The sequence below is a fragment of the Panthera onca genome, chromosome B4 (genome assembly GCF_046562875.1).
Source record: "Panthera onca isolate mPanOnc1 chromosome B4, mPanOnc1 haplotype 2, whole genome shotgun sequence".
Lineage (NCBI taxonomy): Eukaryota > Metazoa > Chordata > Mammalia > Carnivora > Felidae > Panthera > Panthera onca.
In genome coordinates this window covers 129488070-129504494 of record NC_138345.1, presented here as the reverse complement: position 1 = coordinate 129504494, position 16425 = coordinate 129488070, and the positions used below count along the sequence as shown (strand labels likewise).

The window sequence follows — 16425 nt, the reverse complement described above, 5'->3', positions numbered from 1 at the left end:
GAATCTAAGTTCTGATATCTTTTTTTTCTTTTTAACTAACCTCAAACAGCAAAATCTTGCACAAACATCAAAAGTGCTGAACATGAGAACGGGTGAAATCCACAGATTTATTTTCTTATCTTCCTGTAAATCTATTTCCTGACCCATGTGGCAAGCCTCTGTTTTACTAATGAACTTCAAAGTTCATGTGCAAACAGAGTTGTTTCCAATTTACTTTTTTTCCATAATTCAGAGACTTCTCTATTTAAGAGATCTCCAAAGAACTTGGCAAATGTGTCTTTTCTTTGGAGTACTCAGTGGTAAAATAGCCCTAGTTTTCCATTTGGAGACTAAGAAACTGCATTTTACTCTTGTTAGCCTCATTTAATAAACACTTTAATTAAAATATGATATATTAATATTTTATATTGCTATATTAATTGTTGAAATCAATATTCTCTGAAATTTACATTTTATTAAACTGAGTGCTGTGTTACTGGATGAGCAACTCCGTGTTCCCTAACGTGGTCTCCTTTCTCCCTGCCCCTTCTTTCTCCTTTGTATTTTTAGGTGAATAATGCTACAGCACGCGTAATGACCAATAAGAAGATGGTCACACCATATGCAAATGGTAAGAGATTACGCATCATCTTCAGAAGGATGTCATTTGTTCTTGTATTAATACAGGAACTTTTTATACTCCTCAAAGAATCTCAGTTTCAGTCTTAAGGCAGCTTGTTTAATGAACATGGAAGTATTTTCTTTACCTAGGAGAATAGTTTATTTCTGCAAATTTGCTTCTTTTCTTAGAACTAAGCTGAGTTTTTAAGTTATTAAGCTGTAATGGTCTCAGTAAAGTTCATCTGACGCACAGCATGAACACATCATTTGAGGTTACCTGTTAACCCACTGGGGGATCCCACTAAGGCACCCTCACTTTTAGCTGCTGTGGTCGTTCGTGATACGTTAGGCTTGTCCGTAATAGGTGCCCACCACTGCTCACTTTTACTACTGACTCCTGCCCGCTCCTGAGCATGAGTGGACTAATTCTTGACCCCTTGCCCTCCTTTTAAAGGTATGCTCTGAGATAAAAGTCGTGGCGCGCGTGCGCATTTTCTATTTTGTCCCGTGACCCCATGCTATATAGTGGGTTTCATAAATGTTTCTCATTGAGAAGGAAACATTGTGAGTATTTTGCTTAACAAAAACAGAACCCTTCCATCCCTCGTCAGTCTAATCTGGACTCACGTTTATCTAAATGAGCTGGAACTTTATTTGAATCTGCCGTACAAGCAGCGGTTTTGCCAGCTGTGTTCTACGGGGCCACTTGGGGAGGGTGGAAAGGAAGCCCATGAATGGGGTCTTGAGACCTCCAGCAACTTCTCATTTTCCGTTGTGTACTTCAGCGTTCTGCATAAAATTTTATCTAGAGCCAAATGGGGTGTTTTCTGTTTTGTAAAAGTTCGAATCTACTGCTAGAGTATGACAATATGTGCTGGTGATGTCTTAAATCAAGGATAAGTATCTTAGTCCATTCCATGATGTCTTCAATAGATAGATTTAGCCCCGCTTTTCAAACAGATGGTACAGATCAGCATAATTTGCATTTATTGGCCTAACTTACATTTTCCCTACCCATTTTATCAATGGTACATCATGTGATACCACCACCTCCCCCTTTACCTCTTGATATTTTTTCACTGCCATCACAAAAACAGACGTTTCTGCAATGTTTGTTTGTTTGTTTGTTTGTTTGTTGAGAGAGAGAGGGAGACACAGAATCCGAGGCAGGCTCCAGGCTCCGAGCTGTCGGCACAGAGCCTGACGCGGGACTCAAACTGGCGAACCACGAGATCATGACCTGAGCTAAAGCCAGACACTTGACCAACTGAGCCACCCAGGCGCCCCAGAGTTTCTGCAGTTTTGATAATAACCCGGTGTAAACAACATAGGAAGGAGAGGCAAAGTGTGTCAGATTTCCTATAAATCCAGGGAAGACAGGGTGGTAGAAAGAGTCGCCAACTGGAATTCGGAAGACAGAAATTCTACTTCTAGATTTGACTCTTCATTTTGTCCTTGGGCCCATTTTTTTTTAAAGCTGATTCTGTTTTCATCACTATGAATTGGCAGTCACAGAATTTGAGCCCCTGAAGGCTCTGTAGAAGTCATCCAACCCAACCTTCTTAGTCTATTATTTAGGAAATTAAGCCCAGAGAAGGATAGTACTTACTTGCGGTCCCAGATGTCGCACCTGTCTTACCTCTCTCCCTTCGGGTTTTGTGAAGGTCAAAACTACTTTGTAAATTGTACAGAACTAAAACATATCTGAAGTATTATTGACAGCATACCATTATATGCCATTATTAACATGTGTATTATTACTTCCAGGAATGCTTAAATAACAATACCATTGGTAGGAAAGAAAAGAATCATTTTTTTGAATATTATTCTAAATTAATATTCAAGCCTTAGCGGAGCCAAATTTTATTTATTTATTTTTTTTAATCTTTATTTATTTTTGAGAGAGAGAGAGAGAGAGACAGAGTGCAAGCAGGGGAGGAACAGAGAGAGGGAGACACAGAATCCGAAGCAGGCTCCAGGTTCTGAGCACAGAGCCCGATGTGGGGCTCGAACCCACCAACCATGAGATCATGACCTGAGCCAAAGTCGGATGCCCAACCTACTGAGCCACCCAGGCGCCCCACTGAGCCAAACTTTAGAACCCTGCAGCTCCTTATGGTTAGAGCTTCTGATAAGAGTGCTCTGTGCCTTCTGGTGAATTCTCAGTCAGCAGTATAGTTTACGTTGGTTGGAATCACTTGATTTGTCTGGCATTGGAGAACATTTGTGTTCTTACAACTTCAGTAGGATTTGAATCCAGATATTTGCCCAGTTTTTATATGAAATAATGAGGAAACCTCACCATCTATGAGCATATAAAATAACAGAGGATTGGATTGGTTCAGAATGAATGGGTTTTCTCTTAAGTACAGTCTCTCGTCTTTCAGAAAAATAATGGCACATTTTTTTTTTTTTGCTTATTTATGTGTAAAAATCAATAAATGTCTACTGATTAAAGTGTTCGTATGGGATTCTGTGTACTCTGTAACTCTCAGTGGGCAACAATACTTTTTTTAACACCTGCTACATTTCTATAAATATAAAAAACGGGAACAAAGAAATAAAATTGACATCAAAGCTAATTCTGGGAATAATTCAAAGTTTATAATTGTTTAAGCTAATGTTCAACAGCAATCCAGTATCCATTTGTTAAAATGACTGATTAACTTAAGTGTGTTCATTACAAACGGACATCCCAAGACATGCATGAAGTTGGGGATGCACCTTGAATTTTATCACTGTATGTCTCTTCTCGTTGACTGGCTGAGGTTAACTACAACAAGATCCCAGTAGTAAATCCCAAAGAAAGGGAATTTCAGCTTTACCCAGCTTTCCATCAGTGTGGTGTACTTGAACACGGAGTTGAAGATCAGCTCAGATGTGAATGCAAATTTGAATTATAAAGTAGCTAGAATAGAAAGCGCCATCACAGTACCCCTTCCCCACTCACACGCTGTCTCTCTGTCTCTTAAAAGTAAATAAACATTAAAAAATAAGCAAACAAACTCCGGTGTGGGGGCGCCTGGGTGGCTCAGTCGGTCAGGCGTCTGACTCTCGCTTTTCGGCTCAGGTCACGATCTCGTGGTTTCGTGAGTTCAAGCCCTGGGATTGGGATTCTCACTCTCCCTCTTTCTGCCCCTCTCCCCATTCGTGCTGTCTCCCTCAAAATAAATAAATAAACTTTACCAAAAAAATACCCTGGTATGGAAGTGTCCTGACCTTCTCACATAACCCCCCGAGCTGGCACTCTCCAACGGGTAAAAGTAAATGCAGGGATATCTGAAGCCAGCTTGCACATGCACCAGTCGGTCCTTTTCACCGTGCTCCTTGCATGGTCTGAAGTGCTCACTGTCCTCTCTTCCGTTTCAGGTTGGAAATTAAGCCCCGTGGTGGGAGCTGTATATGGCCCTGAGTTATATGCAGGTAGTACCATGTTGATTTTTCCATTCGTGCTGTTTAACTGCAAAAACATGTGTTGCTTTTCACCTTGCTCTTCCTTTGTAATCTTTTTGCATTTCTTAATTTTTTTTTTTAACACAACCAGCCTCCAGCTTTCAAGCAGACGTGTCCTTAGGCAATGATGCAGCAGTGCCCCTATCAGGAAGAGGGAGTATTAACACTTACATTCCTTTAATCAGTAAGTAGCCTATGTTGGCCTGGCGTGGAGTTTGACTGTTGCGAGTAAAGAGTGATGTGTGCTAGTCTTCCCCCCACCCCCACCCCAGGTAGAGCACGTAACTGAAAAGGAGGTGTTCTCGAGAGAGTTCGGTGCTATTACAGTGCCCTGGCCTTGCTCCACCGGTGTTAGAATCTCTCTGACCAGATATTAAGAGCGCCATGGAGCATAAACACTTGGAAAAGGCAGAGGGGGTAAGGCCATGTGAGCAACAGTTGAGTCTGCTCTCGACAGTAAAGAAAACAAGACATGGGTATTGACAGAATGGGTTATACATGTTCTCTGCCAGTCAGTTTTGGGCCCTCAGTAGAACATCGCTCAGAAGCACCTCCAGTATTCATGATTATTCTCAGTTCCGTTGAAACCTCTGAAGTCCTCCTGACCTGAGCCATTTTCCTCCAGCGAAAGGTAAAATTAAAAAGAGCTCAGTGAATGTGGAATAAATGTCGGTATGTGCTTTCCAGAGGATAGCACATTTAAAATAGGTTTTTAGAAACTGTCTGCCTCCCTGAAGGATACAAGTAGTTTCCCTCTCCCCTGACATTTCTGGATTAAAACATTTTGGATAAAAGAATAAAGTGGACTAATGAAATGTCTAAAGATTACTGTGTGCCTTGGAGGTTGGCACCGCGTACAAACACAAAAAAATATTCTTACAAAGAAGAATTACTCTATGCACATAATAACGTGTGGAAACAAGATTAGCAATGGGCCAGTTAAAGAGTTTATATCAGTCGATTTAAACTGCTGCCCCCCGCCCCCCCCCCCCCCCCAAGTGAAAAGTCTCTTATTCCGGCACTGGTTCTCGGACCTTCTCGACCTGTTTCTCACCAGCTTGCACTGTAATGCCAGGGCTGGGAAGGAGCAGAGTGCGCTCACTCAAGATTGGTGACGAACAGAGAGAGCATGGCATCATGAGCCTTTGCGTGTCGGGTCTCTCCATTTCTTTCTCAGGAAAGATGTGGTACATGTCTTTGAACCTTTGCTGGAATCGGTTCAAAGCCGGTTGTGATTGTAGCCCTGCTGTTGAATGCAAGTTGACATTCCTGTCATATTTTGGGTCTCCCTTTAGTTCCTGGCTTCCCTTACCCGACTGCAGCCACCACGGCGGCCGCCTTCAGAGGAGCCCATCTGAGGGGCAGAGGGCGGACGGTCTATGGGGCAGTCCGAGCGGTACCTCCAACAGCCATTCCCGCCTATCCAGGGTAAGCATTAGATTCCAAAATAAGCAGCTGGACAGAAAAGAATACCATGGCCCTCTCACACCTTCTGGGACGTTGCCGTGCCACATTGTAGAGATTCTCTGAATATTTGCAAATTACTGGATTAGATGGCAAGAACCAAAATATACCATCGTCAGAATGTGACCAAATACCGATTCATTATATAAATCTTCATTTCGGCCACCTTAAGCCCTCACGGCTTAAGACAGCAGCCAGAACTGTCTTGTGTTTACTAGCAGTGTGTTGGCATGCAGTTCACTCAGCATCGCACGAATGTGGATTAACACTCCTGCAGAGAACCGAAATAGGAGCTCCAGATTGTAGTACAAGACCGTATCTGCTGTGTTCACCCCCTTGTCACCACCCTGTGTTGGGGCCGAGGCTGCCACATCGCCCTCCCTTTTGGTTTCACTGCCTGGGTGGTGAACAGCAGAACTAGTTACCCACAATGGATTTGCTTTCTTTGTAGGAGACGGATTAAAAGAGGTTAATTCAAAGATGAACCAAGTCCAATTGAATCCAGGGAGAAAGGGAGAAGTAGGAAGAATTAAACTACAGTTGGCTTCTGAATGATGGTAAAACAGCTGATATAGCGGAGCATCCTTCACCCTTTGATTTTTGTATGGAGGGTGCCTCATGCAGTGGAATGATTCCATAGCAACAAATAAATCCTTTGCTACTGAATGGGGGAGAAGGAGTGAAGGTGACAGGTTTTGTCTCCACGTGTTTCTCGGTGCCAGCCGCAAATGTATATTTTTATACGGAGTCGACTTCTAGAAGTTAGTTGTCCCGAGGACTTTCCTTTCTTCAAAGATGTGACCTTTGTGTTCTCCATCTTTTCTCTGCCTATGACAGGTTTTTTCCATATTCTCTCCGAGGAGTAAACCCAGCAGCAGGGGGGCCTGTTCATTGCTCCTTAGTTAAAACACAAAGGGAAAGAGCCTTCTCTGTAGGTCCTTTTCTGACAGCAGAATTGGCTTGGAGGTCTACGAACTCAGCATTCGTTCATAGACCGAATGGACGTGCCATTAGCGGTCCTCCATTGCACAGAATTCAGGCATTTTTATTAGACACGTGTGCATGTTGGAATGGACAGGCTCCAAGAGGCGCTGGAAGGGAAGTGCGTTAGAAATAAACTTTTGTTTGCAGCTTATAGATGCTTAAATCCCATGCATCCCATCATCTCCATCCTCTGCCATCACTTGCTTTTAATTTTATTCTTTCTTCTCTCAACTTGAGCTTTGACCTTCAACCTCTGACATCTCTTTAAAGAAGTGAATAAAGATGCAGTATTATTTCATCGAGAGATACTCAAGTCAGACATAAAAACAGACGTTTTGGAAGTTCTACACACCAGGAAAATTGTTCACGAAGCGTCTTCCATTTCAGTCCAGGAGAGTTTACTGTCACGTTCGCAAAGAGATGCCACTTGCCAGAAACATGGGACTTCTTTATTTTGTAACATTCCCGAGTTTACTTTATGAAACGGTTGGATTTGTTTTAGTCACTGTAGCTCATTTCACTATATTGGCCAAACCTGAGAACCCATTCGCTCCCTACTCTGTGTCAGGATTACGTTCGCTCAAAGATATTTTTATCTTTATGTCTAATCATACCAATCTCTGTGCATTACATTGAACACTGATTTCCCATGTTTTCTTTTTTATTAACTAAACCACCGGTTTACATGGAAGATGGCAAGGAATAAGTCCAGTATTTTATGGGGAATGGCCTAAAATTGCTTTTCAGCTTAGTAAACTAATTTTCATCCTTAATCATTGTGTTCTAGCCTCCTTATGGCATTTGATACAGGGAATATTAGAATTCTTCTAGAATTTAGGTAAATATTCCCAGTGAGTGACGTAACTTAGGGTAAACTGTATTCCTGCTTTTAATGCCACCACTGTTCTGTATCGAAGAGATGTTTGTAATCTTTGCCTGGATCCCCTGCTGAAATAGTTGAAGGTTAATTAATCACCACTTGGCCTCAGTGCTTTCCATTCTGTCAGCCTTCTCGTTACGAGCAAATGTCTTTTCTAATAAAATGCAGTTGAGAGGCAGATTACTTTCTAATATCTAACTTTAACTGCAGTTGGAGACGATGAAACCGGATAGGGCTTAGCTAAGTGAGCGTCACAGAGGAATTTAATTTGCCTGTTTTGTAATACAAATGCACAGCACATTTGGGGCATTGCAAAGTGTGACCGTACTGTCCTGTAAACCCAACAAAATGTCATTGTAATAAGTAGAATTCAGAAACTTTCCAGCCACCTGCAAAAAAAAAAAAAAAAAAAGTTATTTCACATTCAAGTTAAAAATATGATTTAAAGACCTCACTTACTAGTTTATTACAACAGAGAAGGTAGTGCTGAAAATTTCCAGCTTGCTTAGTTGAATAAACAATAAACAGATCTTCTCATTTAGAATATCCAAATCTTGATTTAACACATGCGAAGAAGAAAGTCTTATCTTTTGTCTCTATGTCTGTTCCATGTCTTTTGGTCCCAAAGTAATGTTTTGGGGAAAGTCTATATGCACAAAAATACCTCAAAAGGTTTGAAATCTACGATTATCATAGTTTAGTGTTGCCCAGGACTTTAAAAACAGAAAACAAAAAAAACCCCAAATTCATGTGTTTTGTTTGATAAAAATTCATTTTTCTGAACAGGAAAATAAACCCTTCTAATTCCTAATCAGCTACTGTTCTCCATTTTATCCTTTTAAATAAAACAGGATGATCCTTGGTCATGCCCAAAACGTCAGTTATCAGTTAATTTTTCAGAGTTCCATGAATATTCTTAACAGTCAAAAAAGAGCCCCTAAAATCTTGCAGTTACTCCTTCCCACTCTGGATTATATTGTTACTATCTGGGATCCCCACTGCACCTTTTCAATTCTCGGACCTTGGACCAATCACCTTAACCTTTAGCTCATTATCTCTGCTTGTGAAAGCAATGCATTGTGGGTATTTTTGGTTGTGTTTTTTTTTTAATTACATTTCTCTGTTTACTTTGGTCAGAATTGATTGACTTGTTTTTCTGAGGTGTTGCATTGGTTCTTAAAATGCTGAATAATAATACTTTGCATGCTCGTGTGATCAGCCAAATCTTACTGCATGTCTAATGTGCAGGGTAAAAAGCAGGTGATGTATGGATATCAGGAAAAACGTACATACTTCTAGGAAACAAAACAAAACGCTAAACCTAATCTTGGGACATACTCTGCGTACAGGTCCTGCCCTAATGGGATTCTTTCGGTTCAGTTTTCTTATGTTAGACCCCCTTTCCCCGTACCTCTCCCCCCTCCCTAACCCACGCACACGCGCACACACGCACACACGCATACACACACACACACACACACACACACATTTTGAAATTCTTTAAAGAAAATTTCCTCCAAGGGCAAGCTTTAAAAAAACAAACAACAACAACAACTCCAGGTATGAGAAGTTGATGTTTCTAATCCAGCAGAGTTCTGATAGTTCTGTCAGGCCCTCTGGGAATGCTTTCATCGTTTTAACCCTCCTTTAATTACCAAGCGTTCAGAACGGTGTGCATTCGAGTGGTGCGCTCCCTTCCCGCCTCGCATGTCCTGGAGCTGTACGACGTGCGCGTGCCCGTGCACGGTCCTCTCGCTGACTCGCTGCGGCCCCCCAGCCCCGGTTACGTATTCATACATCACCTGCCTGTGTAGAGCGCATGTGCATGCTGCCGTCCTCAATAACCGGAATGTGTTTCTGTTCTTTTGTTTTTTTGTTTTTGTTTTTGTGTGGATTTTCTGCAGTGTGGTTTACCAGGACGGATTTTACGGTGCTGACCTCTATGTAAGTACACACACCGGGGCCTTCTCGACCCCATTCCCTGACAAGCCAGCCTTTTTTTTTCTGTTTCTTTGGTTTGGTTTGGTTTTTTTGTTTTTGTTTTTGTTTTTTCTTTGTTTTGTTTTGGTTTTTTTTTTTTTACATATAATTTATTTGATTTTTATTTTCTTTTTCCTTGTGGATATATATATATATATATTTATATATTTAAGAATGCAAGCATGCTTCTCTGCCACTGCGCTTGCCCCTGGGTGCAAAAACTAAGCCTTTGGGTTTCCTGATCATTGCTAGAGTCAGTCTACTGGACATATTCTTTTCCCTTCCCTATACCCACAGATGTTCTGTGATTTATTTGCGAGATGATCAGCAGGTTTAAAGTCTTTTAATACCGTCGTGTCATGTGCATACATAAATAACAGGATAGTTATATTAGCTTAAACCAACTCTCTCTCTTTTCTGCTTTTCTTCTCATTTCACATCCCTCTTTAGATCATTGGAGCTTTGATTTATGTAGACGGCAGTAAGCTTTCTGAACTATGTGTTTTCCTATTTTCCGTACCTTGAGAGAGCATTATCCTGTGAGAGGGAGGTAAGGAGCTGATGCCAGTGGAAAGTGGGTGATAATGAGAGGCAACCAAACACTCAGTGCTTGCAGCCTTTCGCTATCAAAAGGTCCACAGCTACCGGGTCTCTTTTCTTAAGAGCCATCTAGAGGGAAATGAGTGGCATAATTGGCAACCTAGACTCTTCTTACAAACATTCTGCTACCATCCAGGATTTGTTGATTGTACCAGCAATGTTAACATCATCGTTATTATTATCCATTATTGAAACTGTCTTGTTATAGCTAAAGTTCCATGATTGGCTTGTCACATATTATTTAAAATGTGGACAAGGTGATCCAACTGACAAAGAGTCAAAAGTTTGGAGTTTTGAGGTTTTTTATTAGGACCTCTCCAAATGATCGGTTTCTGAATGCAAGCTTAGTCTAACCACCCAGGTCGTTAAGAAACGATTTCTTAAGAAAAACTTGTCAGGATGAAATTATTCCTTGGGCATAGGTTAGAGTTGTCCGGGAGTGCTTTCTCCACCCTTACCTCCCCGAATCAATAAGGGTGCCTTTGTAGCGAACTTTTTGCCACAGATTTCTGCCAGAGACTCTCTGGCAACCAGAAGACTTCAGTGCGCTTTCAGAATGTCCTTAGAGACTCTGTGGTGCAGGAAGGAAGGAGGTAACTGGACACACCTGTCCTCTGTAGAGTAGCCCTTCAGAGTTTGCCCTAGTTTAACAGATGCTTAAAGAAATCTTAGCCACGATTTGGTCCAACCCTCTCACTTCGTAGATCTATTTCTTAAAGAGATGGTGACTTACCCAGATTACATCAGTTATTTATATAACCCAGCCCAAAACTCAGCTAATCCATATTTTGTTATCAGTGCTTTAATTAAAATCCACGTCTTTCCTCAGCTGGTTTTCCAGAAGTAACGAAACATACCTTTTTTTCTCGTGCTCACAGTGAAACTTGAGGGTTGGGGAAATAGTCCTACTTTTATACCAGATGACACTTTTCTAAATACACATATTTACATACGTTCTTCGCATGTACATTCTCCCATGTACATTAGAATCCATGTTCTCGTGAAAGTCATCTTTACGTTATTTAAATTGCTTTCCTGAAACCTGGTCTGTTAGAGCACGCTTTTGCACTGGAGTTATTTTCGTAAGTCAAAGTTTTTGTTTTTGTTTTTTTCCTCTGATACCTTTTTTATTTGGGGATTTTTAAAGTATGGCTTATTTCTACCTTAGTAAGATTGCCTACTTCCCCCTTGAGTGAACCAACCAAATATTTGTTTATAATTCTCTCCTATCTTTAGGTCACAGCATATGATTTTATTAAGAGAGAGATGACTTTTCTGTACTTCTGTTGAGAAAATAAAAACACCCTTGACATTTTTGTTTTAATCTACTAACCGGATCACCTTATGAAACTAAACGGGTAATTCAGCGACCTTGCTGAAATACGTGTTTGGCCAGTGGTGTCTTATTAATGAAAGGAATTAATCACAACGTTACTGTCATTTCTTAGCTCCTATCTTAAAGCAGTCACTTGGAGGAAAAAAGGTGGTCCCTAGTGCTGAAATATTTTCCGACCCCACTAATGAAAAACAAGAATGCATTATGAGGTAACTGTTGAGTGAAGTCTGATACAACTGTAGCTTTGAAAACTTTAGATTCCCTCTTCCATGTGTGAGGGAGCGAGGGATGCTTTTTCTAAAACACACACACACACACACACACACACCCATGTTTTACCTAGAGTTTTCCTGTTTCTCTCTGTACATTTCCACCCCACCTCCCCCACTGTGGAAATCTATCCCTATACACTGAGTTGTTTCCTCAGAGATACACGTTAGCAATAGGAAGACAGGAGAGTTAATCCAGTACAAGTGCACTGACCCAGAGCTTGAAGAAACATCACGAGGGAAGAGTGCAAGCTGCTGGCTTTAAGTTAGACTAATTTAGGCTATTCATTCAGAGAGATTTTTGTTGTAATCTCTTTCCCCTGTTCTGTTCTTAGTCCGTAACCCCTGCTAGCCATTTGCTTCCTTTCTGTTTCTTTTGTGCCACGTTCCTCTCCAGAGAACCGATCTAGCAACTGTGGCTGCAGTTTGTAGAAAGCCCCCCGACCCCCGCCCCGCCCCGAGAAGACCTGAGCTTAGCAGACGGATCGTGCGTCCTCCCCGCCCCTCTTTTTCTTGACCAGTAGAAAAGGCGTAGCTCACCCTGATTCACGTTTTAAAGGGATGACAAAACTGCTCCTGATTCTTATCCTGTGAAAAGCATGCTTGCATCCAAAGGAAAGAAAAGGCTGGTGGGCCCCTTAGCGGGCTTTTTTGTATGATTGTTTTCCTTCCACAGCTGTGTTTTTTGAACTGCTCTTCCTGTGTTCTGTTATAGAATAGTCTTACAGGAACCAATCATTAGCGCTAAAATACCTCAGGTAGGAGTGCCAGTGTGACCTGCCAATCAATCAGATTGTGGATTGCAGTGAAAAAATTGAATTATACTAACCATTCCAGCTCCACGTTAGAGATGGGAACAGAGGCTTTTTTGGACAACCGAGACTTGTGAGCGTGTGATCTAAGCCCTGCTATACCTCAGCAGTGCACAGTCAAGTCCCATACGTGACGGCACCGCCTCCAAAATTAAGTGCTCCTGCCCCGTCGCCTCCGTCCACACCAGGCGTGTGCTCTGCACTGTCCCATCACTGCCACCTCTTTTAGTTTGCCAATCGCATTTGTCCATGGCGTTTAAGCTGGTCTGTTATACTTGGAGATCTTAGCAGTTGAGGACATTTTCCACTGGGAAGGAAATGAGAGAAGGGAGGAAGTTGAGTCTGTCCACGCAGGACTCCTAAGTCCCCGATTGGGCCCCGGGGTGAGGCCACAGTCGTAATTGGACCGTGCTGTTCGCCCCACTTCCGGGTTGCCTAAAAATCTAGACCTGTTGGGGCCGTAAAACTGAAACACGTATTCCCCTCGCCCTCTTTCCTTTCACCTTAAAACAAGGTCAGTGAGTTTATTTGGAAAATCATTCACCGTTACGTCTGCTGATAGCTGGATGCTGGGGAAAGAGAACCCCAGGCCGCCCGTCACACTCCTTATGTGGCCTCCCTGCCGGGTTTGGGAAATGAACTGACTTGGGGGCATGTGAAATGGTGGCGTGCTTGAGAGGTTTGATTTGTTAAAGATCATCTCTCGTCTACCACTGAAGTGATAAGTGGAAGTTAAGAAGCTGATCATAACCATTTCTTCCCTTAACCCCAATTTTAAAGTAATTCTAAAATAAAATTTAAGTACGTGTCTTTAAAACTTTTTCGTATCTACTTTCCAAAGTAGATATAGGTCTCCGTCAAAAACAGCAACAGTATTATCATTATTGTAAGTTTTTAGTACTCATGTCTGTGTTAACACTTAATCAGAGGTGCCCTATTGCCACGGAAGGGTAACCCCCCTCCCCCCCACCCCCCAGGACCCATCTAGACAGTGTTTCTCGGCTGGAGCCGGGAGGAGGCAAGGGAAGGGAGGAGTTAGAATCGTGTAGGGACAAATGAAGCGATCCCCAGAGGCACGGCAGGTCAACCCAAAGTCAACCCAAGCTCGTGGGGATAGGTCTCTGCTCCCTGTAGTGATTTTAAGCATCACATCTGCCTTTCTCTCCACCCACCCCCACCGCCCTTGCTCAGTAAATCTGTACATCACGTGCAGGGACCAAAGCTTTCATTTTGTCTGCTGGTCTTAAAACACACACTCTCTTCTCCTCAGTGTCACATAATGTCACTGTCTTCCAGGTAGAAAGAAGGTGTCTTGACATCACATGCTCACCAAAGTCCTGTTTTCATGTAAATCTAAAACAAAACCAAAATAAAATTCACGGCTAGGTTAAAATCAAGAGAAGGGGAATGTCTGCCAGTAGGAGATCCTCCTAACAGATAATGCAGATACAGGAGGGCAGGATATGTAGATCCCTTCCATTTTGTTCTGGTTAAAACAGAACCGTGCAGGAGCGTCCTGTGGTCAGTGTGGCAACATTATAAAGTTAATTAAATGCTAAAACTGATTCAGAGTGGAGTAGAGAATCCCTAGCAGGTGATGGTGAACCCTGGAGAGCTGAGACATGAACATCAAAAGGATCTTCAAGGTAACCGCATTGTCCTGGGAAAGAGCTGGAAGTTGAAGGCAGGGATGTCTTATGGATATGTGGAAAGCTAGAACATTCAGCACAGGCGCTATGGCAGAAGAACTCTGGGTCAGAGTGGATGGGTGCTGACGGAGGGCCGGCGAGTGCTGCGGGTCAGGACTGGACCATGCGGTCAGGGTCAGGAAGGGTGAATAGGGGAGCGATGTAGCTAGCGTCGGGCCACCCCTATTGGGAACATTCTGGAGTCCTTCGTAATGAATTATAAAGGAGTGAGAAAGTGAGCCTTTTAACGGGGCATGTGTATGTTTGCATCAGGCTCAGCCCATGCCAAATGTATCCAGTTCTCAGGGTTCCAAAAAGCAGTCCATGTGTGCCCTCCTACATTAGGGTGTGCTGTGGCCATGCTAATCCCCATTTTTTGTTTTATTTCAAATCACACACAGATAGAGTCTGCAAACTGCTTCAGATCCAACAGGTCTGATTGTGTGTAAATACATATGTCCTTTTTAATTTTTATTAATGGTTGCTTCAGTTTTGCATCAGTGCATGGTTAAAAGCAATACACATCAGCTATTTCATGACTTCATATCTCCAAATGAATTATTTCTCCTCTTTTTTTTTTTTTGTTTGTTTGTTTGTGCAGTCAGCTGAAGACGTGTTAGCATCCCCACTCTAAACCTCTCAGTGGAGTCTCTGTTCCCTTCTCTGACATAACAGATGGGTTACTGCTTGTTATAATTATTAACATCGTGGTGTGGGCCAGGGCTAGGGCGGGCGACCTTGACTATTTCTTTGGGCTGGGGAGGGCCCGTCGTTAGGGTCTGGAATGTTAACTCAAGTGGTGACTGACTGTTTCCGTAATAGCCGGTTGTTGTGGCTGCACGCTCTAGTACCTGAGGCTGTGTACTTCACCGAGCTTGTGGTAGAGCCTAGGGCAAACCGCTGTCCCAAGAGAATGCTGGGATAGATAGAGTTAGCCAATACGAGTCTGAACGTGGTGATTTTGCTGGTTGTTTTAGCTCCAGATGTTGGCATGCTTAGTTTTTAATGTGATTAATAAATGTGGCGCCATATCCCTCCCCGCCTCCCCCCCCCCCCCACGCCTGAACCCTGTCTCCTACCCCCTTCCCCGCCCTTGTTCTTTCTGAAAAACTTAAGAAACAGTAATGAAAACCTTGGTGTTTCAAACTGCACTTTGTTCTCATGTTCTGCAAAAGACCTCAGACTTGCCGGTAGAAGCAAAAGCCGAGAAAACGATTTCTCAGCCCGGAAGCTCTGTGCACTCCGAAATCGGAGTAGGGATAGAGACATCCGAAGTGTCTCTGTCTTACAGTTTTGGATGTATTTTGTTTAAGGCAGCAGCGGAAGTGCTTTGGGGTATGACTACACCCAAGAGAAGTAAATCCATGATCATACAACTTAACTTTTCTAATTTTGGGGTAGTCGCTGATGAATTACCAAATTAGCTTGTATCTTTCCATCCTAAACATAGTCCCCCTTTTAAAGGGCCTCTCTGTAGCACCATTATAAAGTAATCAGGAGAGTCGTCGTGTTGAAATATTACCAACTTAAAAAAAAACAAACATTCACGTAGTTTTTCTTCATGCTGATATTCTCCTCAAGCTTTTTGTTATCAGTAAAACATTTGTATTCCTGTTCTGGTTTTCCTGAATTTAAATAGCAAAGAACCTCATCAAATTTCAAACTTCAAAGCCCGAGTTGAGTTAGAATAGAAGGAAACTACTGCAGGTAGATTCTCTCCCATTTCCTTCTGGTTTGGAAGGAATCTCCTTTCCCCCAGTCTGATCTCTTGAGGTTCTGATGGCTTTTTGCGGGTTGAGGAACACGAGAGGGAGTGGTCCTATCAGTAACTAAATTCAGAACCTCCTTTTCCAGAATTCCAGAATTAGTATGCTAACCGCTCAAAGTGATGATTTGATAGAATCCCCAGTATTTTCGACTTTACAGAGACTTTCAGAGAGTCAGGTCGGTACTGAGCCTCAGAATCCCTTAATGGGAATGTATATTCTGCCCTACGGCATAGAACTTCAGTTTTTAAGTGTTTTACTCAGGTGAGCACAAATTGGGCTTTAACTGCTTTGATTACGTTGGTGTTTTAAATTTTTAAAGATTATTTTGGTGTCTTTTGGAATACTAAAGGCACAGACCACCTAATGGCTGTTTACCACGCTATCGTTGCTTACAAAGTTTTCCTAAAGACGGCCCTGGTGTAGATCTCACTCTAACAAACTTTAATTCTAAACCAATGGAACCATCTGTAGTTATAATGAAAAATTGAGCCTTTCAGGTTCATTTAAAGCTTAAAATTTCAGCTATAATGATTGGCTTGTTGCTTTGGTTAACACATGCTTTTACTGTTCTTTAGAAGTTTAAAAAAGGA

The 16425-nt window shown here is 42.2% G+C and overlaps 1 protein-coding gene across 26 annotated transcripts in view; it reads left to right on the top strand.

Moving 5' to 3' along the window:
• RBFOX2 (RNA binding fox-1 homolog 2) overlaps positions 1–16425 on the top strand; it is a 286269-nt gene that overhangs the window by 260386 nt on the left and 9458 nt on the right. For 14 of the 26 annotated variants that reach the window (XM_081796234.1, XM_081796237.1, XM_081796231.1 and 11 more), the window contains 6 exons: positions 550–610; positions 3970–4023; positions 4145–4239; positions 5339–5481; positions 9286–9325; positions 14468–14499. In XM_081796234.1, coding sequence (XP_081652360.1) covers positions 550–610; positions 3970–4023; positions 4145–4239; positions 5339–5481; positions 9286–9325; positions 14468–14499 — 425 coding nt within the window. Of the gene's footprint in view, positions 1–549; positions 611–3969; positions 4024–4144; positions 4240–5338; positions 5482–9285; positions 9326–12281; positions 12325–14467; positions 14500–16425 lie in introns of all 26 variants that reach the window. The other 12 variants (XM_060656475.3, XM_060656466.3, XM_060656474.3 and 9 more) reach the window with 6 other exon arrangements.